Consider the following 27702-nt stretch of genomic DNA (forward strand, 5'->3'; position numbering starts at 1 on the left):
TCTGCCAGTCAATTTCCCCTACAGTACATTCTTCTTGAGTACCAGGGTGCTTTCACCATTTTCCTGGAGAAACTACTCTGTCACATCATTTAACTTTCTATTTCTATTTATAATAAAAGTATATCTTAAAAGATGCTACAATTAACTTCTTAATTTGAAATTATCCTTAGTGATTGTAAGTGGTAACCTAGAACCTAGAACAATGACGACAAATAGAAATTACTTCTTATGAAATTAATGTTCTGAATGTTGATGGGCAGATGCAAGCACCAAAGTCCTTATGCTTCATATGGTGATGACCATTATTCATGTATTACAAGGTCATAACTTTTCTTCTTCTTCTTCTTCTCTCTGTACTAGTTTTATGGGAGTGGCACCAGAACTCAGGAGTCCCTGGAAGTCCAGGTAAAAGGCTTAATTTTTCATTGAGCTCTGCCCCTGGTGTTAGTATTGTCTACTCAGACCTTGCTTCTGCTGATCCAACACTTTGCAGAATTTCTGCTTTCATCTAACTTCAGCACCTTTAGTGTCTGGCACCAACCTTCCTATATTTGGACCTAACAGATTTAATATTGCTTGACTACTGGAACATATTGGTTTTCTAAAGTTATCTAGGTTAAAGTATAAATAGACTTTTACATTAATAGCAGGCTGCAAACCCCTCAGTATTGCTTATAAAAGTTACTCTGTTCCTTCTGATACTTGAAATAATATCTATTGCCATATAAATGGATGGGATCCCTTCAATTAGGAACTGAGAATATACCTGAATCTGAACTTTTCCTGGACTTGTGGTGTCATGTCATCCTTGATGCTGCTCACGTTGAAACCTATTTTAATCAAAGATACCCCAAACTTGAAATCTCAATCCCCAATATATTAAATAGTACATCTTTTGCAAAGGAAGAACCTTGAAAAATATTAAGATTTGTGTTTGACTATTTCTACTCCTTATGCACACAATCTGATCATGTGATGTGTTCAAATGAAATTAAATAACTATGAATCTATCTATTACAGAAACATGATTAAAGATAACAAAGAGAATATTCCACTCATGGGCAAGAGAACAAATACATCAGGTCCTCCCACTACAAACCACCAGGAGAAAAAGCCATCTGAAAACGCTCCCACAAGGAAAAGGTAGAACACAATACCTTCACAAGACCAGCCTTAGACAATTTATTAGAAATGGCAGATTGGTGCTATTTGTAAATCCTTTTATTATCTTTATACAATAGATACTAAGATTGAAATAATTGCTAACAGCACACATGTAATGTATGAATGAGAGAGTTGTGATGAACGTAGTGTATGTTGAAAAAGGAACTGATGTACTTATGATATTAATAACAATAAGCATTTATATAGCTCTATAAATGTATACAGTGCTTTAGGAAATGTGGACAAAGACATAGTGCTTGCTCTGAAGAGATTACAGTCTCAGGCTCCCTATCTGGGAAGCTCATGCCTCATGTCAATGAGGCTCGCTCTCTGCAGGCACTGGGGACAGCCCACATGTATGAGCTTGCAGGATCGGGGCCTCACAAAGATCAACAGTTCAAATATGGGAAGGTTTAGAGATCGTTTCTAATGAGATCATTTAGGGAAAAGCTGGGTTTTAAGGAAGCATTTAAAGAAGAGCAGTGTTGGCAGAAAAGAAATGAGAGGTTCTCTCAAGTATAGGGACATACGGATTGATACAAGAAGGTGTGAAGTCAAAAGCGGAAGGAGACAGGGAGTGGTAGGGGATGTAGCATATGGTGTGAGAAATACCCAGAAAAATCTTCATACGTGGAGATTTTCAGTAAAATGTTCAATTCACTCTATTTTTCATGCTTAATAACCCATATCACCCATGTTTATTTTTATGCATATTTTATACCAGTTAATTAATATTCTGATTAAATATTTTGTCTGTTATGAATGGAGAAATACAATACAAGTGGTTGTATTCATCCTTGATGTAATGCCACCAAAGTCACTGAAGTTACTGCAAGATAGGGATGAATTTGGCTTGTAAACTTTGACCCTACAACTGTTTCCTTTTATTTTGTTGACTGTACAACACAAAATATAGCCCAATCAGAAAGGCCTTAGGCTCCAAGAGAATTTAATATTGCTTTAGCATCCATGATAATTTTGTTAATCATCTGAGTGATCACCTTAAGCAGAAGTGATGCAAGCAGCTGTCACAATCTGAAAACTCATGGGCTGGCCTGACTTCTCCCTCTGTCATTAAATCCAAATGGGGAAATAACACCAGTTGATTTTCTTTTTCCACCTCCCCTTCGTCTGGCATCATTGGCCTTCCAAAGTACAAGGGTAGTCCTACATAAACCTAAATTTGAATCAAAGTGTTTGTAGTGCAATGTGGGCAACAGGAAGGATGTCTGAATTGGTCACAATATATACACCTAATGTTTCAAATAGAAGCAAATTTGCAGAAGACTGGCAAGTTACAGCAAATAGGTGTGGCCATTAATCATAAGTTACTTAAGTTCATTTACCAGATTCAGGCTTTTGGCATCTGTAGTTAATAACCATTAGGATGGGCGGGCTCTCCCATCTTACGTTAGAGCTAGGGTGTGGCACCAAACATTCCTGCTATATAAGAAAAAAGATCACATGAGTTTTAATTACAAACATTAACATACTCCGTTTAATTATATGTTTCTGTACTGGTATATATCTAATGCTTTTAAACATTTCAGTCCTTGAGTATACCATCACTGGCAAGCTCAGAGGTAATTTCACTCTCACCTAAGCAACATGTCTCATTCTCTTATACTTTATTTTGGCAACATATATTGTAAAAAGTACAATTAATTTCTACCTCCTTTGACTCAATGAGGCATGTCATTAAATACAGGAAGATCTACGTGTGGACTGGGAGGAGTGCTGCAATGATGTTTGAGTATGACTAGGTTGCTTTCATGGCTAGTGTTTCCTGTGGCGTGGTTTGAATATGTAAGCACATAGGTATTTGTTGGCACTCATTTTTTTACTCATGGTATGTCCCAGAGATGCCATTTCCCCCATAGAACAGAGAAAAGGCTTCAGGCCTGCACGTTATGCCAACCTCCAAGATACATGTGACCCAATTCATTACAGCCTTGTGGCTCGTTTGTGCCAGGTATATTGACGTAAAGGAGCGGTGAAGATAGCAGATCCTGCCCTGGGGAATTCCCCCAACACAGGGCAGTTCTCTCCTGGTGTTGAGCTAACGTAGTCAGCCCTTGAAGGAGCTCCCAGTCCTCCCACCCAATGCAGGGGCTGTGTCATGGACAGCGCCAGAGTGCCATGTGAGTTGGGCATTCCTTTCTGCCCTCAAGGTTCATTGAGGCCATACACAGTTGGTTGCCAGTCAGGGCAGCCCCAAGATATCCCAGGACAGGGGGCACAGAAGAGTGGCATAAAGCCACCTTTCTTCCACCCTTTGTCAGCTGCTGTGCCAAGGTCAGATTTCAATGGAGTTATGGTGATTTACACCAGCTGAGAATCTGATCCATGGTGTGTAAGTAATGGCAAAATAGGGCCCTGTTTCAGTCTAGGTACTCCTGTGCTATGAACAACACTTATCCTCAATATAACTTCAGATACACATTCCTGTTAAATATAATGGGTATTTTAATCTTTGCGTTGTGGGAATATGCTCGCATGCACATACAAAATGTTAAAAGGTCATTTAAGTTTAAAATACCACATGCAGTGTATTAACACTTTCCTCCTCCAAAGATGGAAACTATGTTAACCAGGGATGATATTACATCACACTATTTTTGACATACATCCACTGGTTGCTAAGCAGCAGCATTCTGTAAATTGACACTAGGGTGCTTGCTTCAACTGCATCTGAATATTTTGCGAGGGGAATTAGAAAAAAGGAGAAATAATTAGTACCCTACTGAGTATGTCACATATTATGTGAACCAGAATATTTTTCAGGGTGACTCTCAAAGCATTTTAGAAATTTAGAAAAACAATTTACAAACTATAACCCATATAGAAGTCATTTCACCCACCAATTAAATTCAGCCATCATAGGTAAAATGTGACAGCTGTTTGAATGGCACCTAGCAACACCAACCATTTGCTTCTCCCTACCAACTCTCCATGCTTTTAAAAAGCTGGTCATCAGAGTTCCTCATGAACCCTTATGCTATGGGGGAGGGATAGCTCAGTGGTTTGAGCATTGGCCTGCTAAACCCAGGGTTGTGAGTTCAATCCTTGAGGGGGCCACTTGGGGATCTGGGGCAAAATCAGTACTTGGTCCTGCTAGTGAAGGCAGGGGGCTGGACTCGATGACCTTTCAAGGTCCCTTCCAGTTCTAGGAGATGGGATATCTCCATTAATTATATTTATTTATTTATGTTGTTCAGCATTTCATTTATCTTTTCCACTCCTCTGTCTATAAACCGCAATGCACTAGCTAAACATAGTAAAAGCTCATACTCTGAGGTAGCACATTTCAGTCCTAGATGGTGGAAAGGCCTTGTGTTATTTCATATGTGATCTCTCAACCTTTCTGGTTCATTAGTAGGTTAGATAAATGTCTATCAGGGATGGTCTAGACAGTATTTGGTCCTGCCATGCGGGCAGGGGACTGGACTCGATGACCTCTCGAGGTCCCTTCCAGTCCTAGAATCTATGAATCTATGAATCTATGAATTAAGTATTCATCAGTGTCAGTGGGTTGAGGCGAGATTCCTACCCAGTTCTTCTTGGATGGAATGATGATGGCTACAATGCAAAGGCTGCAGTGAGCAGATTAGAGTGTGCATGTGTGTGCATTTTATGTGTGTGTATTCTTTGGAGTTACAGTAACATTTTGTGGAGTTCACGAAACCCAGATACAAAGTTGTCTCTAGGTTGCAGTGGTGCCTGGATTTGGGGCCCTGTCTCCCAAAGACATCTCAGAATCTTTTGCCTTGTCTGCCAACACAAAGGATTAAAAATGTTTGGTTGGCAACATGTGTAGGGGTAGGGATCTTCCATTACCAAAAAAGGGTAAACACCATTTCAGCACCTCATCAGATGTGATGCCACGCAACATATCACCTGTACCTAAAGAAGGTCCTAGCTGGGCATGTGCACAGTTTGTTTGTGTTATGTTTATGTTACATTTTGACTTGCTTTTCCACTAATAAACTTTTAACACAATGTATTCAACAGTTCACAGTTTTTCTTTGAAATTGAAGGCTTTGAAAGCAATTCATCTCCAAGACAGACATCTCCTCCTGTATTTTCAAAACCCATGGATTCAAATATTCGCCCATGGTATGTATAATATACGGTATATTCCTTAACCACATTGCAAACATACAACTGCTCGAAAGTTCTGCATAGACGACAAGTGGCCTCTCGTTTTGGTTGCCTCAAGGGCAAAATTCCCATTGACTTCAGTGGGCCAGCATTTTCCTTGCAGTGACTGCCTTAATCCTGAATTTTCACACTTCTGTCATTATTTTAAAAGGGCCACAGCTAAATAGTTTAGGCCCAAAATTTGACCAGTCTTAAAATTGATATAGTCCCCTGAAGTCTGAATGATTTTTTCTTTTTAGCACCTTGTTTCTAATTAAGAGGGGGAAAAACCCCACTGTTTACTTGGTTGTGTCGGGCCTATGGTAACCCGAGACTTGCCGCAGAACCAGCAGAGGGAGCACAAGTAAACAAAAATCCCTATTAGATCGTTTCTGCCATCATCTGTATTAGTGATAGCCAAAAATGTTTCAAACAAAAGAGAGACATGACTGTTTGTGTCCAGGAAATTGAAAAAAAGACATTTATGACACATATATAAGAAAAATGAGTGCAGAAAGAACCATTCTATTTTCAAGATTTTCAGTGGTTATTTGTATTATGGGACAAATTTAAAATTATGAAAAGGGAGGCTGGATGGCAAAATATAAATCAAATCAAAGCCAGGTTAATAAAGACCAATTGTTTTTTTCCAATGACTATTTGGTTGTTTATATGGAATTAGTTGACGAGCTTGTTTTAGTTCCCAAAGGACTGGAGCCCAAATCACCAACAAAAAATAAATAAAAAATCATCATAATTATATTCCTTGTTTTTTTCAGCAGAGAGATCAGACTGAATTGGAATAGAATCCGAAACACCATCTTTATTTTAAGGGTGGTCCCTCTAGGTTAGGGCAGAGGAACATTTGTAGGGTAGTGTGGGAAGCCTCACACTATTGTCTATGTATCCATTTTGTAGATAAATAGCAGATTTCAGTCTTCTGAGTTTTTAGGTTGGGATGTTCCATCAGCATTCAATTTGTTACAAAAGCAAGTTAAAAAGAAACCCAGCCTATGAAAAAGTAATTGCCAGTGGTCCTTTAAGTCAGACCCAACACTGAGAAAATCTGGAAAGGATGTACAGTATTTACTAAATATAAACTCCATTGCAGCAATTGTTTTATTGTGCAAACACATATTTAGCCCCTGGTCTTGAACTGCTTATAGGCAAAGCTTCGACCAAAGTCAGCAGTAAGGACTGAATGAGCGACCGCCACAGAATACTGCATAGTAAATCTTTATGTATTTCAGTTTGTGTGTGTGTGTGCGCGTGCACCCTCCTCACAGTAGCCATTTCAATATTTGTCTTGTGGAAGATGTCAAATTAATAATGAACACATTGGAAAAAAGAAGAGTGTAAGCTTTACAATGTAGCATCAAGAGTGATGTGATTAAAAACAGTGTGAAAATGAAAAATACAATAGTAGAAGCCTGAGTGAAATAACATGGAAAAACACAAAGAAGGGTTTCAAATATGAAACTCGTTAACATGATAAAATCCTGAATGTCTTTTCATTTTTGGCCTATATTTTAAAACACACACCGTGAGTTAAATGATGGTATTAAAAAACACATTGTCAAATTAAATTAATTTCAGCTCTTTTGTTAATATTGCCTCCCATTATCGAATGAGTCTTAGCGCAGTTTGCCAAGATGTCCTCCTATTTAAGCACTCAACCTTTTCTGTATTTTCTACAGTGCATCTGGAAATGGGGAAGATATGGATTCCCCACAATCTCTTCAGGATGATATTACTGAGTATGCCACAAACGTAGACAGTTATTGGTAAGTGGAGACCTAATGTATTTCTGTAGTGCGTTTTCTATGGATTAAGTGTATGACAGAGTGGATTTACTGATTTTTCCTTGTCGTGGTTTAAAAATGAGCCCATAAGACTTCAGGGGATATTGATTTATACATTTGAGCTTTATCACCAATAAATAAATTCTTTAGAAAGTGTATATCATGCATCCTCATATTAAATATCTGAGATCAGAGAAAGCCAGAGCCTATAAAATTGCTGATTCCTAGTTCACTGAAGAAAATGCTGCACCTAAATGCCATACACATTGAGCAGTGAGCAAGTCCAGTGCTCAAATACCACTACTATTTGTTGGTAACTGAACGCTTTTCATTTTAGAGTCCTTTTCTTAAAAGCAAACTACTTTAAGATGTCATCTACATAGAAAACTATTAATTTGGGTGGAAGATATTGATGTGGACACAAGCAGCAAAATAAGGATAGACACACACATGGATGTAAGCAGCAGGCCACCACTTTTATTAAACTTTTAACACAAGGGAGGGATACTACCCACCAATACCCTTACTCTCCTATATCGGTCATTTAATTGGTCCCAGTTGGCCAATGGGAGAAAAAATTCCTTCCCGACCCCCTAAACAGGTGATTGGCTAGACCCATAGCATCTGTCAGGCTGGATTCCCAGTCCTAGTTCAGGTGGGTAGGGTGGGGTGCTGGAATGGAGCTGAAAGAGGCTTCACATGGCCCTTGCACTGGGCTAAATCCTGGGAGCTGGGGAATGCTGTCCAATCAGCACCCCTCTCCCCCAGCTGGCCAATGGGTGCCAGACACTCCCATGAGAGGCGCTACCTATTGTCCCTTGGCAAGTGCCTCCCTTCCTTGCTACTGGGACTGTCCCCCTTTCACCATCAGCCCCATCAATTTCCCCCACCCAGTTGATGCAGGTGAGTGGCATTTGCCCTTCAGTTCAGCCATCCTAAGAGACCGAGGGAGAGAGAGAGAGAGATGGATGGGAGGATGGAACAAACACAACATAATATTATTTAACTTCTAAAGAATAACTACGTATAATTTCTGAGCTGATTTTGGAAAACCTCATTTGGTAGGGATAGGCTTAGTTAGCTCTGGAACAGGAAACCTCCAAGAATACCCCAGGGTCGCTGAAAGAAGAGCAGTGTTGGTGATTCAGTAGGTGGCACTGATCCTCCAGAGTGGCGTTAGGAACCTTTGTGCTGTTGGATGTGCTGTCTAAACCTGAAACCCTAACTTTGGTCACTAAAGTTCCCATGTTGCTTTTTGCAGAATATAAATACACCTCTACCTCGATATAATGCTGTCCTCGGGAGCCAAAAAATCTTACCGCGTTATAGGTGAAACCGCGTTATATTGAACTTGCTTTGATCCACCGGAGTGCGCAGCCTCGCCCCCCCCGGAGCACTGCTTTACTGCGTTATAGCCGAATTTGTGTTATATCGGGTAGCGTTATATTGAGGTAGAGGTGTATTAGCCACAGAGTTGGCCAAATTCTAATTTGGTTAACTAATGTATCCTGCTTACTTAAATTCCCACTGCACTTGCAAATGGATATGGCATTCCTTACTACTTCCTATCCTAAATTGTTGTATAGTATTGTTGCGCGCTGTTAAACAGCTGCCACGTTCCACCCCACAGGCAGCTGCATTTCAGTGGTGGGTGAAGTGATTCCTGTACATATAGTTTGTAAAAGGCTTTGGGATCCTTCGGGATGAAAGACACTATATAAATGTAAGTTATTATTATTTTAAAATAGACTTTGTGCACTAGATATTGAAAGAAATCCTATGAGTTTCCTCTCACTTTAATTACTAGGTACAAGATTAATCAGTAAAAGCAGGACTTCAGGGATTTTATATACTGAATTTGGTACTATATTCTTGGAGATTGCTTGGACAATCTTGGAACAGTGTTCAGATAAATCCAATATTCTGTGACAGAATTTTGTCATAATCTGCAAAATAGAAGGACCCACCAAGTGATTCATCCAAATCTCAGCCACATTGGAGTGCATACTGGTGGAAACAGTTCATGGTCTGAGATATGCTCATTCAGGATGGCAGAACTGAACACAGATGAAATTAGCATGAATAGAGTCACAATGCTAGCGGAAATGTCTTTTCTCATTGATATAGAATATCATCAAACCATATCAATTTTGTAATAAAATGTTCAGCAAATATTCTGAAAACTGATGAAATTTCCTTCCACCATCTCAACAGCAGAGCAAGTACTTTGTGTACAGTGAAGATGGGTGCAAGTGGAGTGGTGGTGTAGGGAGGACTCTGAATTCACTTATTACTGTGGCGGTTGTTGGAGATGGGCCAGGGAGAGGCTATTGGATCTGCACTTACATGGATTCAGTAGCCCAATACCCCTGCATAGGGGTTGCAAAGAGGCAACAGCCCCTATATTCTACCTTCTCAGCTGGAACAACAGTTGTGGAAAAGGGTGCACCACTGCCCTGTAGTCTCCCCTTTGTTGTAGGATTTGAATTCCACTCTTTGTCCCTTCTGAGTGCTCCCCAGAAAGCCAATTACTTCAGCTTTGAGTGCGAAGGGCTGAATTTTATTCTCATTACACGAGAATAACAAAAAAAATCACTTGTAAAAGATTAAGTATATCCTTCATTAAGTTAAAATTTGCTTTAATAGCCATTTCTCACCAAATAAATTATTTGTAACTATTTTTGGAGGAATACACAAACATTCTTTTGTAATGATGACATGTTAACCTGTGGTACACACAAACATTCTTTTGTATTGATGATTTGTTAACCTGTGGTACGTAATTACATTTATTTTTCTAAATAAAAAAGAAATGATGGAAATGAAATTAAACACATTAATATTAGCTAAATTTAACCAAGAATTATGATTTTTTGGTTGTTTGTTTTTGTTAATTCAGTACAAACATGTTGCAAGGAGATCACCAGAACAATGCCCGAAAAAAGCTGAAGAAGTATATGTTTAGGGCAGTATCTGAGGGGAATATAGAAGAATTACAATGTCTGCTTGTGGAAGTGAAGGAAAGGTCAAATGCATGTAGAAACATGACTGTGCAAGGTAAGCTGTATAGAGTATCCACAGTCCCTCATTTTGTACCATATATGTGGTAGAGAATTGAGTAATGGTTTTATACATGAGCAACTAAGCTCTGCATCCCAAGCTGGCATTTGGTGACTATCATGGTTAGCATTAATATAGTAGTCAGGTCAGGCCCCCGATAAGCCACCTACTGGCAAACAATTGAAGCAACCTTGAAGGTGATTTCTGAGGGCACAGCACACCAGCATGAATATTTGTACCTTTTCAGGGTGGATATGACTGAATGCTGCAAAAGAAGCTAATTGAATATAGCCAGCTTCTTTTCCCCCTTCTTGCTGAACTGAGATGCATGTGATCTTGAGGAATGAACACAGAGCTGGGAGTTAGGAACTTCTGCATTCTCAACCCAGCTCAGCCAGTGAGAGTTCTGACTGAATAAGGACTAAGGACTTCAGGGTTTGTTATGCTTTGGCAGAATTGTAGTATGTCAGTAATGTATATATCCATCTAGTGGGGTTGTTTGTTCATGAATACATATGTCCTTTCACTAAGTATGTATGGAATATAAAGTTAAAATTAATAGCGTGAATAGATGTAGAGTAGTTTGGGGAATAGTCTATATGCATGTGTTTCCCAATAACATGAGGTTGGAATTCTTCCTATTCCCCTTAAGACATAATAAAACCACCTGTAATTCAATCATAAAATTCACTTTTGTAGATTATCTGATGAAAAAATTAACAGATTCAGATACTGGTAAAACCTGTCTGATGAAAGCCCTTTTGAACATCAACCAGAACACAAATGAAATAGTGAAAATGCTGCTCTCCTTTGGAGAAGAAAATAGTTTTTTGGAAAGGCTTATCAACGCAAAGTACACAGAAGAAGCGTACAAAGGTATTTCCATTCAGTAGCCATTTAGAGTGTATTTTTGCATGTATTTTAATGCCACAACATATATTTTATATTGAAACATTCTAAAGACAATTAAAATGATTGTTTATTACTATTAATTATTATTGCTATTTGTTATGCATCATCACTGAGCTCAGCACTGTACAAGATACAAAAACTGGACTTTATACTCTAAAGATTCGTGTCTATGTTGTTGCAGGCCAGACAGCTCTAAATATTGCTATTGAAAGAAGACAATACGATATTGCTCAGACGCTCATAGAAAAAGGAGCAGATGTCAATGCCCATTCACAGGGTGTGTTCTTTAACCCCAAACACAAGCATGAGGGATTTTATTTCGGTAAGTGAAATGTGATCTCCATGGAAAAATTGGGTTGGGATGCTAGAACAATGAAACGATCAGGCAGTAGGGGAGGTTCAGGAGTGCAGAAGATAGGTCTTTCAAACTCGCACAAGATATAAAAATGGCCATGGGCTTTATCATTTTCAGAACTAAATGCAAAACTCATTTCATAAGCTTTGCTCTACCTCAATAAGTTTCTCGTACCCAAAACACCCAGTTTCTTTCACCCACACACAAACAAAACAAATTACCAATTAATCAAGTTATTTCTTCTACAGGTTCAGAAGGAAAAAAAGCAAGATTGACATTATTACTCATAAGATGCTCAGATTCCACAGTGATGCACACAACATAAGCAGATAGGTCGGTAATAACCCAAACTACATCTATTGTACATACAAAACTAGACCAAAAGCCCACTGAAGTCAATGGGAGTTCTTTCCCATTTCAATTGCCACTCTAACTAAGAAACCCCACCTAACTGAAAAACAAACAAACCAACAATCCAAACTCACAGTTCCAGCAAAACTGCAATTCAGAATACTGAAGGACTAATTACTCTTCATACTTCCAGAATGAATACTTGCATGAGAGAAGAGAGAATTTGATGAATTACTTACACAAAGTACAGCTAGTGGCTAAACAGAGTGCAGGCTAAAATATTCTTCTCCATAAATCTATACATATCACATAAAGACAAGAAAGTGTGTATATTTATCTTGTTTAATTGGGCATTTAGTGTAAGTGCTGAAATAACATATCAAATATTGGGAAATGTAACATGCAGTAGCAATTGTATTACAAATTGCAACATAGTAAATAGAAAGCAATTTTCCACAGTACAGTAAATTACAAATATTCAGAAATAGTTGAAAGGTAATTGTTTGTAAAGACTGAAATTGTCAATAAAGTGTATTATTGTGTAATTGTAACTTTTCCTCAAATAACAATTTCATGTAAATTAAGTTTTTTTCTAAAACAATGTAATGTAATCAACCTTATCCTTAATTTGTAAACCTGTTTTAATCTCATAAAAATGTCAAAATAATCATTCGAATACATTTCTGATACTCATAATATTTGAAAATTAATAGTTATTGTGCATTGTATTTTCTTAGGTGAAACTCCACTGGCATTAGCTGCATGTACTAATCAACCAGATATAGTTCAACTGCTGATGGACAATAGGAGGACTGATATTACCTCACAAGATTCCCGAGGAAACAATATACTGCATGCATTAGTCACTGTAGCAGAGGATTTTAAAACACAAAATGACTTTGTAATCAGAATGTATGATATGATTCTATTGAAAAGTAAGAGCAGAACTTTAGAGACAATGAAGAATAAAGATGGTTTAACTCCATTGCAACTAGCTGCAAAAAGTGGAAAGTTAGAGGTAAGGCTCTATTGTAATAGCCTACAAAAGAAATGAAATAGAGAGACAGAGTCTAGGTTGCCTACATGTACTTAAACCATAGGTGCACAAATTTGCACTCCACCATGGTGGTTATCTTGTATTGTAAATTAGTGGTAGTTGGTTGAGTAAGATTATTTACTGTAAACCACTGCTCCATTATTTCTGTTGTTTCAGCCTGACAGATTCTCACAGGTTTTCCTCAATGCCATTACTACAAAATACAAATACTATTTAAAAATTCAATATTACACACCCTTGATAATTGCATATCTTCCTAAGATGATAATTATCCAACAGGAGTACAAGCTCATTTGGACCTACTGAAGCATACACGGTGAGAAACAGGTGTTGAAGCCATGGACCCAATCTCAGAGTAGCAGAATTGTGGGATTCCCCCTTGAGCAATATGGAGTGGAGACCCAGAGACTATCACTAAGAAGGGTACACTCCTAGAAAGATTGTGAAAGAGTCGAAGGCGTAGCATACCTTATAATATCATGACACTTCCATTAATAGAAATACTTTAATGATATATAAACTAAAAATCAGTTTTGTTTGAATTTAAACTTTTCCCTGCATTATTTGCAACTCAAGCACTGGAGTTCTGCACTAGCACATGATAACCTGAAACTAAACAATCTGTTTGCATGGTCTGAGCTGAAATAAAAAAATTAAACAAATAACATAGCATAAATGGTGAACAGTAATTTTTAAAAATTCTTTTGGTTTTAATACTATCAAGGGCTGTTGATAGCACACATTAATATTTTTGAATTACATGATATTCTCTCTTACACAGGTGTAACTCTAAGGAAATAAATTGAATTAGTCTGACTTATAACAAAAAGTAGAATTTGGATCTCTGAAAGCAAAAGCTTGGAGTACCTGGTTAATGATTAACAAGGGATAAATTAGAAAGTCACCAGTTAAAGAAAAGTTATACCAAAGTATGCAGTGGAATGCTTTCATTAGAAAAAACTGCAGATCTAATAGAAAATTCAAGGCAATTAAAGAAAACTGTATTTATTTCCAGGGTCGCCCAGAGGATTCAGAGGGCCTGGGGCAAAGCAATTTTGGGGGCCCCTTCCATAAAAAAAAGTTGCAATACTATAGAATACTATATTCTCGTGGGGGCCCCTCTGGGGCCCGGGGCAAATTGCCCCACTTGCCTCCCCCTCTGGGCGGCCCTGTTTATTTCCCAGGGATGGGTTATCTGTAATGCCTCCCCTCAATTACCCAATGGTTAATTGAATTACAAAATACATTTAATTGTGCCATTTTGGCAAATGTGTTAGTAAAAAAGTAAATTTCTGGTAAGTGTGCACACACTCTTTCTTCCATTTAGAAGACTTAATTTACTTACATGTGATTCTATTAATGTTTTAGATTCTGAAATACATTCTCAGTAGAGAAATAAAAGACAAGCCAAACAGAAGCCTTTCCAGAAAATTCACAGATTGGGCTTATGGTCCTGTTCAGTCTTCCCTTTATGACCTGACAGAACTAGATACGACTGCAGACAACTCATTACTGGAGATTATTGTTTATAACACGAATATTGGTGTAAGTTGCCTGTCATTAAAGTCAATATATTTTCCAGCAATACATTCACTTATTTTTTTAAGCTATAAATTATCTGGAGAACTTGAAAAACTAATAAAAATATAACTTTTAGGTCTCGGTCTTTCAGCAGGAGCCACTAGCATGAACCCTTGTGCTCATGCAATGTCCCATTAGGAATGCACCTGGGTGCAGATCCCAAAGAAGGAACTGGGGAGGTAGTTTGGCCTGCATTTGGGGCATTAGTTTGTTGTACTGTAGTTTAAGTTTTCTTCTTGGGACATCTAAAATGGTCTTAGACTAATGGTTCAACACACCGCATTTTATCTCTAAGATAACCAATTTATATCATATATATCCTTTATTTAAAAGAAAATATTATTGGGAGGCAAGGATACTATAATAAACAGTAAACTGTCAGTTTACTATACACATAGGTGTTTTATGCATAGAAGCAGTGCATAATTAAGAAATTTTCACTATTTAAAAGCAGAATTTGGCATGTTGCTAAAATTCAAATTATTGAAGTGGCAATTCCTGAAAAATAAACATACTTTGTTAGGAGACTGGTACAGAAGTTAACATTTGGATTTTAACACAATCACATTTTCCACAGAACAAGATCAAATTTGGCAGATAATTATCTCGGGCAGATCTTCATGGTGTGAACTGGTGTAGCTCCACTGGATTCAGTAGAACTATACCCATTGACACCAGCTGAGGAGCTGTCGCACGGGTCCTTGAGCAAAGTGGTATTTCTAGACTGACAAGAAGAGACCATAAAATGAAATGTTTAAAATATGTAGTTGATATTTTTTTATTTGTCCTACCTCCAGTTTTCTCACAAGTCACAAATTTGGCTTTCTCTTTGTTTTTTTTCTACAGAACCGCCATGAAATGTTGACTTTGGAGCCCCTGCATTCACTACTGCGAATGAAATGGAAAAAGTTTGCAAGGCACATGTTCTTTATGTCATGTTGTTTTTATTTCATCTACAACATAATATTAACATTGGTTTCCTACTATAGACCCCGAAGAGATGAGGTATGTGCAGCAACTAAAAATCTCATAGAATTTTGTGTTCAAAATGCAGTAACATTCCCTAACTCAGATTTAACATGTTTGGTGAATAAAAAATAGAACTGGAGATTCTAGGATGAAATCATTGCTCCATTGAAGTGAATGAGAGTTTTACTATTGACTTCAGTAGGGCCAGAATTTCCCTCCATGGGTTTATCACTTGAGGAGGGAGCAGAACAATAAGGAGAGAAGAGAAATTCATTTGAGTTATGAAACAAAAAAACCTCTGTTTTAAAAGTTATATTTTTAATGATTGAGAAAGAATAAGTATATATTTTAAATAATCTCACTTCATTTTGAGGTTGATCCTGCAAGTCCTCAATGAACAGCACTTAATTGAATTCAGTGGAATTTCTGCACATAGAGGGCTATAAGGACTGGGTCCTTTGTCTGGGACCTTTTACTTTATTGTGCCTTCAAATAACTAGCTTTAAACTCCCACTATTCTTTTCTAACCCTCTTTTCCAGGCTCCGCCCTACCCATTAGCTTTGACACGTAACATGGGATGGTTGCAGTTGCTGGTACAAGTGCTTATTATGATAGCGGCAATATTTTTAGCCATAAAAGAGGTGAGACACTTTCAGAATGAATATAAAATAATTGTATGCATAGAGATCTTTTGTGGATTTGTAAAGACTCTGACAATTTTGATCATTTTATAAGTTATATGTTTTATAACTTATATGTTTCATAATGTTTCGCATTGTACAATTACTAGGCTAATTGCTACTCGTGCATAAATGTGTTAATCATTCTTGATGGTCCAAATATATACTAATATAACTGTAAGATATTATATGAAATTGATGTGAGGCCTTCCTTTTTGAAAGACTGGGAACAAAATGGGATTTGAAATATGGTGATCATACTAAATTCTTACTCAGAAACATACTTAAGCAATGTACTTTAAAGTCATGAAGTAAATAGGATTGCTCGTGTACTTAAAGTACTATGTTAAGTACATTATTGAATAAGGATCTATATCAGAAAGGACAAGCACATCTGACTTACTTCCCAGTAAGACATTTAAAGTTATTTATTAGTAACATCTATTAGTAAAGTTAACTGTTAAACTATTTTAAGTACAGCAGAAAATCAGGACACATTTAAAAAAATCTGGAAAAGCATTTTTGAGGCACAAACAATATAGAAAGAATGAAATTCTAGATGCTGTAGCTGTTTTTAGTAGACTAGTTGGTTTTGAATTTTTATTCACCTTTTAATTTTTACTATTTTTAATCTGTTTATATATATATATCTGTCTACACAGAGTGTAGCCATCTTTCTACTAAGACCCTCAGATCTTCAGTCAATTCTGTCAGATGCATGGTTCCACTTTGCATTGTAAGTCTGGCATATAAATTGTTGTTTCTGAAATAACATGCTCTCTGTCAGTTACATTTCCTTGCTTCACAGAAAATGAATTCTTTTAACTGTTATTCACTTGTTATTTTAGACTGTCAGTTGTCAGAGGTAAGAATATAATTTTATATGCAGTTTTACTGTAAGACACCAGGTATATTTCTGGCATTCACTGACCAGTAACACTATTGTGGATTGGTACATACAAACTATTTTTATCTTTGTAAGCACTGCAAAATAGAGAATTGTATTTTGTTTATAAAGAAACAAGTCAGTTAGCCAGATTTTGATTACCCATTCCATCTTCTGTGTTGCTCTGTTAACAAAAAAATGGCGTAACCAGCTGTTAGGGATGCCCCCAGTGTACAGGAATCCCTAAGTGGCTTAGAGCCAGCATAGCTGGCCCTATACTGCCCTCTCCTGTTCCTGGCATAGGAGATATGACTGGGGAAAGAGGGTGCAGTCAAAGTGATGCTGCGTTTCTGTGATCCCTGAATCTGGAATGATCATTTGGGGGACATGGCACAAGGCGTAATTTAGAACAGTCCTAAAGTTGCTCTAAATTACGCTGGGGGCTAGCCTGGCCCCAGGACTGAGGAAAATAAAAAGTGATATAGAGCTACCTTTATAGTTTTCCCTAGCTGCAACAAGCACAGTTTGGACACAGGGTGGAAAGTGAAATTGGAAGTGAAACTTGAAATAAGGAAATCAAGTATCAGAGGGGTAGCCGTGTTAGTCTGGATCTGTAAAAAGCAACAGAGAGTCCTGTGGCACCTTTAAGACTAACAGATGTATTGGAGCATAAGCTTTCGTGGGTGAATGCCCACTTCGTCGGATGCATGCATGCATGCATTCCACTATATTTTGTACATTTCTGTGCTGTGTAAAAGAGTATTTACAATATTTGTTTTTTTTCAACAGTTTTATACAAGCAGTGCTTGTGATCTTCTCTGTCTTCTTGTACTTGTTTTCCTACAAAGAACACCTGGTGTGTCTTGTCTTGGCTATGGCACTAGGATGGGCAAATATGCTGTACTTTACCAGGGGTTTCCAATCCATGGGAATTTATAGTGTCATGATCCAAAAGGCATGTATATAATTTTTAACTCTTGTTATATTATCTATTTACTCTAGTTGCATTATCTAATTCATGTACATTCTGCAATTTAGATGTTGCTTATATTATAAGTAATCTACACTGAAATTTCCAGTTTCTTCTCTTTAAGATATGTTTTATTTCATTAGAATGTACTATGTAATTTAAAAAAATTAATAGTGGTAACTAGCTAATTTGTTCAAATTATGCAACATTTATTTTTAAATCTCTAAATTGTATGGTATTTTTCAGCTAATGGAGTTATGATATTTAATTGAATCAGACAGTGTAATGCTTACTCTTTTCATAGAGTTACATTCACCCCTTGATTAATGTGTTTAACACGCATTAATGCATAAGACAACAGGACAAATCATGGAGAATCAGGCCAACTAACTTTTCAAAATGTCCCACTTGCTAATGTGATCACTTTTAAAAATATAAGTAGATTTAACCAATCTCGTATCGATTGTATCACGTCTTCATCACTGCAAAACATGTAACTGTAAAGAGAACTTACTGAAATTGTATTAATCATAAACATTTTAACTTTTAGGTGATCTTACAGGATGTGATAAAATTTTTAGTTGTATACATCGTGTTTTTGCTGGGATTTGGCGTAGGTAAGTATAATTTATTGACTATTACTGGAGAAAAGCATTGATATTTTGTGTGAGTAAAATTTTTTTTCAATATTATGAATAAGAACAACATTGTGACGGTCAGAACATTACTTCTTTCAAGCTGATGTCAAGTGCTTGTTGCGGTTATTAAAAAATCCATAACAATTTTTTAAGAGTGTTTAAATCTAGTGTTTTGGCTAAATACCTATAAATATAATTACATTTTGTCTAGCTAAACTGCCCATGAGTTTCAACTGTATATGGTATTCTTAACTTCCTTTGCGAAACTGTCATCTTCTGTTGCTGCGTGTTGCCGGACAGTTGCTGCATTTGTGTCTCTCTGTAGTTTATATTGCACTTTATTATTCTTTGGTATAAAAGATGTTATATAAATGTAAAATATTATGATAACTAAAATGGATTTTTCATTTGCTTCTTATTTAGCTCTTGCTGCATTGATTGAGACGTGCCCCAATGACAGTAAATGTCATTCACACAGCAGTTTGGGTGCCGTTCTGATGGAGCTTTTTAAACTTACCATAGGACTGGGAGATCTGGAGATCCAACAGAATTCAAAATATCCTGTGCTGTTTCTTCTTCTTCTCATAACTTACGTATTGTTGACTTTTGTTCTCCTTCTGAACATGCTGATTGCATTAATGGGAGAAACAGTGGAAAATATTTCTAAAGAAAGTGAACACATTTGGAGACTCCAGGTTTGTTTGCAATATTAAACCATAGACCAGGGGTAATCAACTATTTTTTGTCAAGGTCCAAGTTTTTCTGTCAAGGTCCAGACTCCAGAGAAAATAATACAATGATAATAATAAAAAAAATATTTTCTGATCCATTCAAAAGTGTCTGGAGCGCTGGTCCGCCTATTGACTACCCCTGCCATAGACCTTAATACTCTTTGGCTTGGTCAAGACCCAGACACTTTTACAAAGTTTCACTCTGAAATCAGAAAATATCAGATCATGATGATGATATTTAAGATATTTGACAGGAACCTCACCAGCCACAGTTTTGTTCTTACTTATAGATGCTCTAAGCCAAATTCACCTCTGAGCTATACCAGTGTAAACTTGGAGTACCACCACTAAAGTCACATCACTTAGGGTACGTCCACACTACCCGCCGAATCAGCGGGTAGTGATCGATCCCCAAACGCGCTCCCCGTCGACTCCGGAACTCCACCAGGGCGAGAGGCGGCAGCTGAGTCGACGGGAGAGCCGTGACCATCGATCCCGCGCCGTGAGGATGGGAGGTAAGTCGATCTAAGATACGTCGACTTCAGCTACCCTATTCTCGTAGCTGAAGTTGCGTATCTTAGATCGATTTCCCCTCCCCCCCCCCCCCCCCCCCAGCGTAGACCAGGCCTTAGAAACCACAGTGATAGATACTATATGGACAAGTTGGACAAAAATCATTAGAGTACTCAACATTTACACTAGTGTAACTGTGTGAAGTATTTGATCTTGTAATTTGGCATAAGTATCTATAAACAAAAGTTTAATAATATTTTTATGGTTCAGATTTTAATGCCATACACTCTCATTCAACTCATGATTTTCACTCTTGATGTGCCAGCCATGTTAGGCTTTGTCCCGGTAATGTCTCCTCTCACCTTTATTTTAGGACCTACAAAATATATAGATTTACTTTGATTTCATGTATACTACATTAGCTTAAACTCTAATTCAGAGCCACCCATATAATTTTCAGAGTCCCAAGTTACTGAAAGGGAGAAAGACAGGACTTGAGTTGTTTCTCCCCTAGTCCCACTGTTGGGAGGGTCTAGTGGTAAGTTGCTTCCTCTCTTTCTGGTCCTGCTACTACTGGAGATAGAACCAACCTAAGAGTTGCAAAATTCACACTGCAGGGATGGGGGTGTGCATGTTCTTCAGTGCCCTATGTAGACTGTCTGGATTCTACCTACATCACTCCCTGATAGGGATTTTAAATTCTAGCACAGGTTCCAGACCAGGAACTCCCATTTTGGAGTAACTCCCTGATCTGAGGGTAACTGGGGAAATTCTAGACTTCCTGCTTGTACCTACCAATGGTACGTGAACACCATTTGTACTCTGTATTAAATGATATTTACTACTGTTGGTGTCAGTGTTCACTATAAAATTTGTTGGTGGATGCACAATATATAATAATGGAACATACTCTGAAAATTAAAATAATTTTAAAATGTTGTGAAATATGTAATATGAAGCAGAAAATATTAATTTTGAATGTGGTTAAGAACATTCCAATACTATTGCTAACTATTTATTATTACCAGAGAGCCAGGACCATTTTGGAATTTGAAAAAATGTTACCAAAATATCTGAAGAAAAAATTCCAGTTGGGAGAACTGTGTAAAGTGGCTGAAAATGACACTAGAGTATGTTTAAGGTAATACTTCACTCAAGCACTGTTTGATGAGTCTGCTCTGAATGCACCATCAGGGTTGTCTGTTCATAACAGCCACTGTAAAATATTTTTCATTTAAATCTATAAAATCATATTTCTGCTTCTTTTGTGTGGATTTTTGTAAGCAGAATCAAAATTGGTAACTGTGTGCAAAAATCCAGTTTGGGATATTCTACAGTGAACAGTTGCTAGTAAGAGATAGGAATATATAGTTTTAAAAATACAATATTCATCTTTTTGTAGGCAAAAAGGGGAATTTCCTCATATACACACTTGATTTTAATACACGCTTACTAAATCTCTATTTGCTGTGAATGTTAATTTGTTGTAATCTCTTATAAATGTTAATTTAAAACTAATTATATTTACAGTGGATTATTCTTTAACATGATTAACATACTGCAAAATAGTACCAGAATATTTTATTACACATATTCACATCTGAAATGTTCCAAATGTATGCTTGCAATGAATGAAAATATAAAGTAGCTCAATGAGCAAACAGTCTCAGCTAAATAGAATGCATAATGCTGCAAAATACATAGATACTTTCCATACTGGTAAAATGTGTATTGATGATGTACCATGACAATTCCAAGAAATAATTAAGAAATAAAAGAGGAAGTGTAGCTATGAAACTGGAGATAATTCATGCTAATAACACAATTTATATACAATATAAACAGGATTAATGAAGTGAAATGGACTGAATGGAAAACACATGTTTCATTTATTAATGAAGATCCAGGGCCAACAGGTACTGTTAACTTAAAAATATCTTTAGATTAATATACTAGTGTATTAAAGCTTTTTTTGTTCTTTTTAGGGATTAAATATATATTTTACACCTTTAAACTTGAATGTTGCTAAAATCTAAATTCTAACAATATTAAGATGAGAAATATATACCAGATAAATAAACATTAATTTAGTAAACAAGATGTATTGACATCAATATTTTGGGCAGGTGAATTTCAAAGGAAAATAAAAAGTTCCACCAAGCCTGGTTCCCTGTTCCTCACAGATTTATGGAAAGCCTGTCTTCTTTCAAATTTAAGTTGACTTAAAAGCTAATAAGTAGGAAACTTAATATGCTCCCAATTCAGCTTTATAAATGGAAATTTAGATCCCGATCCTACAATTTGTTTTGTGCAGGCTCCATGTGGGTTCAGGGATCCACCTGTTCACAACAAGTTGCAGGATTCAGGTCATAAATATGTAGGGGCCAGATTTTCAAAGGTATTCAGGTGCCTAAAAATGTAGATAGGTACCTAGTAGGATTTACAAAAAAACTCTAATAAGTAAGTTAGGTACCTTACTCCCGTTGAAATTAATTTAATTGCCTAAAATACCTTTGACAATCTTGCTCTAGGCGTTTTGCAAAGATTTGATTAGCAGGACAAGTGTATGTTACAAAGGAAAAAACAGGCTATTTTAAATAACCTGCTATGTACTCTGCAGCCACTTTAAATACATTATCATAGGAGGTTAGAACATTTTGCAACAGGTAAAGACCAACAGCAAATGCAGTATACCAGATTAGTTGGAAATTTTAGTATGGAAATTCCTAGATTCGGTACTATTGGCTAACCTTCTAGCCAATTGGCCCCAGTCTTCGCTATGTGAGTACATGAAGGTTAGAAATATATATAATTACTCGGTGGGGAAAAAATCTCAATAATGGCCAAAGGGACAGGGATAAAACAGTTTCATACAAGTTATGGTACTAATCTACAATTTATTGATGAAATAAATGCATGTGTTTTTAACAAATAAAATATTCCATTTTAAAAAGTAAAAAGAATATATGCAAAATTAAATTATTGCAAAAATAATGTAAATACAAAGTTTTTAAAATATGATTATTTTATTTTATTTTGTAGGTTACAACAGAATTCAAGATACGTCAAGAAGTAATAGCAAAAACACCCTGGATACATTTGATGAAATGGACTATTTGCTAGAAACCACTGTTTAGTTACATGGTACTTGATATTTGTTTGTTTAAGAAGGTTAAGAAAATGAACAGTGGATACTGAAATCCTACATTTATATACTGGACAGTTGAAAGCAGTCAGGGAACAAATTTTCTTTGATGATCCAATGACTTCAACCCACATATCAAGAGAGAGAAGCCAAAGGAAAAGGGACTATTGCATTTAGCTCTGTTTGAGAATCATAGAACTGGAAGATTTCAGAGTAGCAGCTGTGTTAGTCTGTATCTGCAAAAAGAACAGGAATACTTGTGGCACCTTAGAGACTAACAAATTTATTTGAGCATAAGCTTTCGTGGGCTACAGCCCACTTCATCGGATGCATAGAATGGAACACACAGAAAGAAGATATTTATATATACAGAGAACATGAAAAGGTGGAAGTAGCCTTGTCAACTGTAAGAGGCCAATCAATTGAGATGAGCTATCATCAGCAGGAGAAAAATTTTTTTTGAAGTGATAATCAAGATGACCCATAGAAGGTGTGAGGAGAACTTAACATGGGGAAATAGATTCAATTAGTGTAATGACCCAACCATTCCCAGTCTCTGTTTAAACCTAAGTTAATTGTATCTAATTTGCATATTAATTCAAGTTCAGCAGTCTGGAAGGGACCTTGAGAGGTCATCTAGTCCAGTCCCCTGCACTCAAGGCAGGACTAAGCATTATACTGAGCCTTTTGAACAAAATCCCTGGTGTCAAAGTTTGTGTGATGGTGTTTAAACAGAGTTCTTTACTTTCTATTGGTTAAACAAATCAAACAAATGTAATATACAGTATTTTTTCCTTTTGGAGAAATTATTCCAATCTCTTTGATGTCCATTACTGTATTTTCTATACTGATCTCTCTAATCCATGAGAAATCATTTTGTGTACTGAGAATAGTTAAGTTTTGAAAATATGAAAAAAAGACATTTCAGCTTTGAAGTAGAACCACAATATGAAGTATGTAATTTTGAAAGTTCTGGATATAGTGGTGTTTTCATTTTGGCTACCAGTGTTATTATCATGGACCTCATTCTACAGTGTGGTGAGCCTTCTGTGAAAAGATGAACTCCTTCAACTTTCACTGACCTATCGGGATCTGTTTTCTGGTCTATAATGCTCGGGGTAATTTTATATGTCTAGTTCTTTTTCCTCATTTGTATGTATACATTCCCTTTCATAAGAGCAATAGATCACTAAAATTAATTCATTTAAGAGGGATCATTGTTTGGGTTGATTTAAATCACTGGGTCTTTGGCCTTTTGCTATTACCACTTGAAAATCCACTTCTTGTCATGTTTTACTGCTTAAACAGAATACTTGTTACCTATTGAGTGTTGTTCTTGGGTTTAAATTAATGCCCAATCCCTTCTACTTTGGGGAGATTAGCAGTAAATATTTATCTGTGAAGAAATTATTTAAAAAAAAATCAGTTGAATGCACTGTAATTGTGAACCATTAAGCTTTTCTGAATTCAAAGTACTGTATGTTGCACTTTCTGTAGCACTTTTTATTTGATCAGTCCTCAAGACGTAACTTTGAATTGTTTTTTTATTTTATGTACGTGTGTGTATATAAAAATAAATATTTTTGCTCTATGTATGTTCAATATTTGTTAATGTATTCCTGTAGAATGTGCCTTAGTCTTCATGGATTCTGATCTAATATTTTCATTGTTAATTTCTATTTTGAGGAGACTATTCAGAAAAGATATAGCCAAGTCTGTGTTTGTGTGGTAGAAAGAGATGCATTAGATCCTTACAATTGCATCAGTTATCGCCACAGTGGGTCAGCTGATCCACAAGACTAATGTTTTAATGCAAAAGGACATAAAGAAACTACACAGCAGGGAGCAGGGTGCAGAGCTAGTTGGGATGGTAAATGTGGTTGTCATTCATTGGCTTTCTATAGATCCTGTATCCTCGGTCTCTTACTATGCACAGCCCCTGTAGAGATGTCAAGCAGAACTGAAACAGACTCCACAAAGTTGAAATCTTAGAAAACAAAGCTTACTTTTATTGGAGGAGATTCATGGGTGGTGTCAACGTGATGACTGAACCCTGTTTGGCCTAGTAGCACATGTGAGTAAGAAATCAGAGTCTTATGGGAATATTTCTTCAGTGCTAATAGCTTTTTTGGAAATTGTCAGCCAAGAATATTGCAGTAGGGCCACATGTTTGCCTTTTGGTTAATTCACCTATGCCTGTCAGTTACCTGGGAAAACACTCCTCTTCATATATAGAACTGAGAAGACACAGCACATACACGGAATCTTACTCCGGTCATCTTGTGTGGTTGCTTCTAGTAGTTTTCCAATCAGGATACACTTATGCCATCGTGGCCAAAGGGCCTAGCTAGACCACGCAGTACCAGATGGTTTCTGTGCTGTCGGATTGCAAGGACCTTGACCATAATGAATAATAGGTAGAGAAGGCTAAATTCTATACTTTTGATATACAGTAATATTTATTTAAAATTAAAGAAATAAAGCAGATAATTTAATAAACATGTATTTTTCTCCTGTATTTATTATTGCCTTAACACTGCAATTGAAACACAAAGCAAGGATAAAGAATATTGGTTGGGAGTGAGGGAGAAGAAATACATCACTTCTAAAAGGAAAAGGAAGGTGCAATAGTTTTCTGGCCCATTAAATAATTGTTTTTGGCTATCTAAATAATGACATGGGTTGTAGCTGCTGAGGCATATGGGTATTGTATAATAGCCTTACCACATAAATTAGTTAATTTATGAGGGATTAAATCTAGTGAGAAATACAATATATTTTAAATTAAAACATTCTAAATCATCAATCTTTCTATTTACTGTATTCTAGCAAGCACTCAGAACAGAAAAAAATGATTATATGCATCCCTCAAACTCACCAACTCTCACTTTTTTCAGTAGTCCCTTTCCTTTTTTAATTCAGCACCAGTAAGGTGTGGAAGAGAAGGTATAAAACTCCCAGCTATAATTTTTTTGTTCAATTCAAACAGTGGTTGGAGTTGTAAAGATTTAGGAAGATATTTTTGGTTAGCAAGTTATCAAGCCTAGAATAACATAAAAATCTATAGAAAATTTAAATATGAGAATACTGAACAGCAACCAGATTTTCCTGTGCAATCACATTTGCATCTTATTGTTATCACTAATATTTTTCTGATACTGATTTTTGAGGAAGATTGCTAATATCAGAACCCTTTGCTTTTTCATTGTAATTAACGGAACCTTCAACTTGTTACTGCAGAGGGTTTTTAAAAAATAATGCACATGGTTTTTAATGCTTTCTCAGCCCGACTGATGCCAATATGACAAAATAAATATTTAGAGACAGAGTTAATTCATATCCCCCATTCTTTCTGTCTCTGTGATACTCAGGCTTGGTTCCTACAAATACAGAATCACTAAATTACAGTTTCAGCAGCCTGGTAAGCTCCACATGGAATCCTTTTAATATTCTTTTTCATATATCCGAGATAGAATTTACGACTCCTCCTTCATCAAAAAACTTATGTCAATGAGTTCACAACTTGGAACTTGGTTTATGCAGTGAAATGAAAAACTCTCTCTAAACATGACTCATATTTTTCAATTGGCTCCAGTGGAAGTTAGTTGCTGATGCTTTCACTGATCTTATTAACGAATGATTTTACAACACGTTTCTAATACATTTGTGAGGTTAATTATGTATCCAGATTGGATGTGGCAATTCTATAACATATGGGCCTGTTCTTGCATTCTATATCTATATCTATCTATCTATCTATCTTCATTTTGAAATAACAGGAGTTCTGGGATGCAAGAACTGCGAGATCATCCACTATGCCAAACATTTTATTTGAAATTGCTCCATGTAATGACCGCCCTGCACCTTTAAGCAGGGTTTTATTGACTGGTCTGGCGAGTGAAGGGAACAGTGCTTTATGGCTGGCTGGAGGGGAGGTGAAAACTGCTGCAAAAGGGGCAGCGTGGTCGCTGACATCCCCTGGGAATGCAGGGTTTGAAAAGGAGCAGCACGGTGTTGGGAGCCTTGGTTTTTACACAGACCAAGGCTGAGGCAGGAGGGCTCCAGTGTTCAGCTCTACTCGGCTCTACATGGAAGCGAAGCAGGGCGGTGAGCAGGCCAAACCCTTCCCCCCACTTCGCTTCCAGGATAAAGGCAGAAACTAGCAGCAAGTAGGAGTGCTCCGGCCTACAGTTAGCTCGGTTCCACCCACGCGGAAGCAGAGCAGGGAGGAGGGAGAAAGCCCTCCTCCCACTTCAGTCCCGGAATAGAGAAGCAGGCCCTTGTCCCAGCATGGCTCCTGGCAGACACAGAACAATGAAAGCGGGAAGGAACAGGGGGACGATTAGTTCTCCATTTCCCCTGGTTCAGGCGGGGCGAGGCAGGCATAGCAGAGTGAATTCACAAAGGGAGGTGCAGTTGAGCAAAGCAGCTCGGAGCCAGATTCTGTCCCTCGGTATACAGATGAGTAGAGGGAGTGGGAATGCGGCCCCCTCTCATAGCAGCTGTGCGGTGCACAGAGGTTTAGGGAACAGGGTTTCTGTTTTACCTGCTGTGGGCAGGAGACAGCAGGGGGATGGAATTTTGCTTCTCCCTCCCAGTTAGTGTCATGGGACAGGGAACTGGGGAAGAATCAAACCCTGCACAGGGCGGACGGAGTGCAGTTATTTGGGCCGGGTGAGCCAAGGGCAGGATCCTTGCAACAAGAGCGAGGGGCTGGGGGAGCCTGGGATAGTGCTTTTCATTACCA

The 27702-nt window shown here is 37.2% G+C and overlaps 1 protein-coding gene across 1 annotated transcript; it reads left to right on the top strand.

Annotated features, from left to right (window-relative positions):
• Window positions 1-280: 280 nt before the first annotated feature.
• On the top strand, window positions 281-22947 carry TRPV3 (transient receptor potential cation channel subfamily V member 3). The gene is made up of 18 exons (XM_065418492.1): window positions 281-405; window positions 1021-1143; window positions 5176-5280; window positions 7002-7088; window positions 10006-10163; window positions 10866-11042; window positions 11260-11400; window positions 12522-12802; window positions 14210-14386; window positions 15269-15427; window positions 15932-16033; window positions 16735-16808; window positions 17748-17913; window positions 18479-18545; window positions 18990-19261; window positions 20839-20951; window positions 21656-21726; window positions 22853-22947. The coding sequence occupies exons 1-18, from the start codon at window positions 281-283 to the stop codon at window positions 22945-22947; spliced, it is 2493 nt and encodes an 830-aa protein (XP_065274564.1).
• Window positions 22948-27702: the final 4755 nt, after the last annotated feature.

This window comes from Emys orbicularis, chromosome 17 (genome assembly GCF_028017835.1).
Source record: "Emys orbicularis isolate rEmyOrb1 chromosome 17, rEmyOrb1.hap1, whole genome shotgun sequence".
Taxonomy (NCBI): domain Eukaryota; kingdom Metazoa; phylum Chordata; order Testudines; family Emydidae; genus Emys; species Emys orbicularis.

Coding starts and splice junctions, on each gene's coding strand:
- TRPV3 (XM_065418492.1), top strand. CDS start 281: ATGCTTCATATGGTGATGACCATTATTCATGTATTACAAGGTCATAAC. Junction 11,401..12,521: donor GCATGAGGGATTTTATTTCG/GTAAGTGAAATG, acceptor GTATTTTCTTAG/GTGAAACTCCACTGGCATTA. Junction 16,809..17,747: donor GCATGGTTCCACTTTGCATT/GTAAGTCTGGCA, acceptor TTTTTTCAACAG/TTTTATACAAGCAGTGCTTG.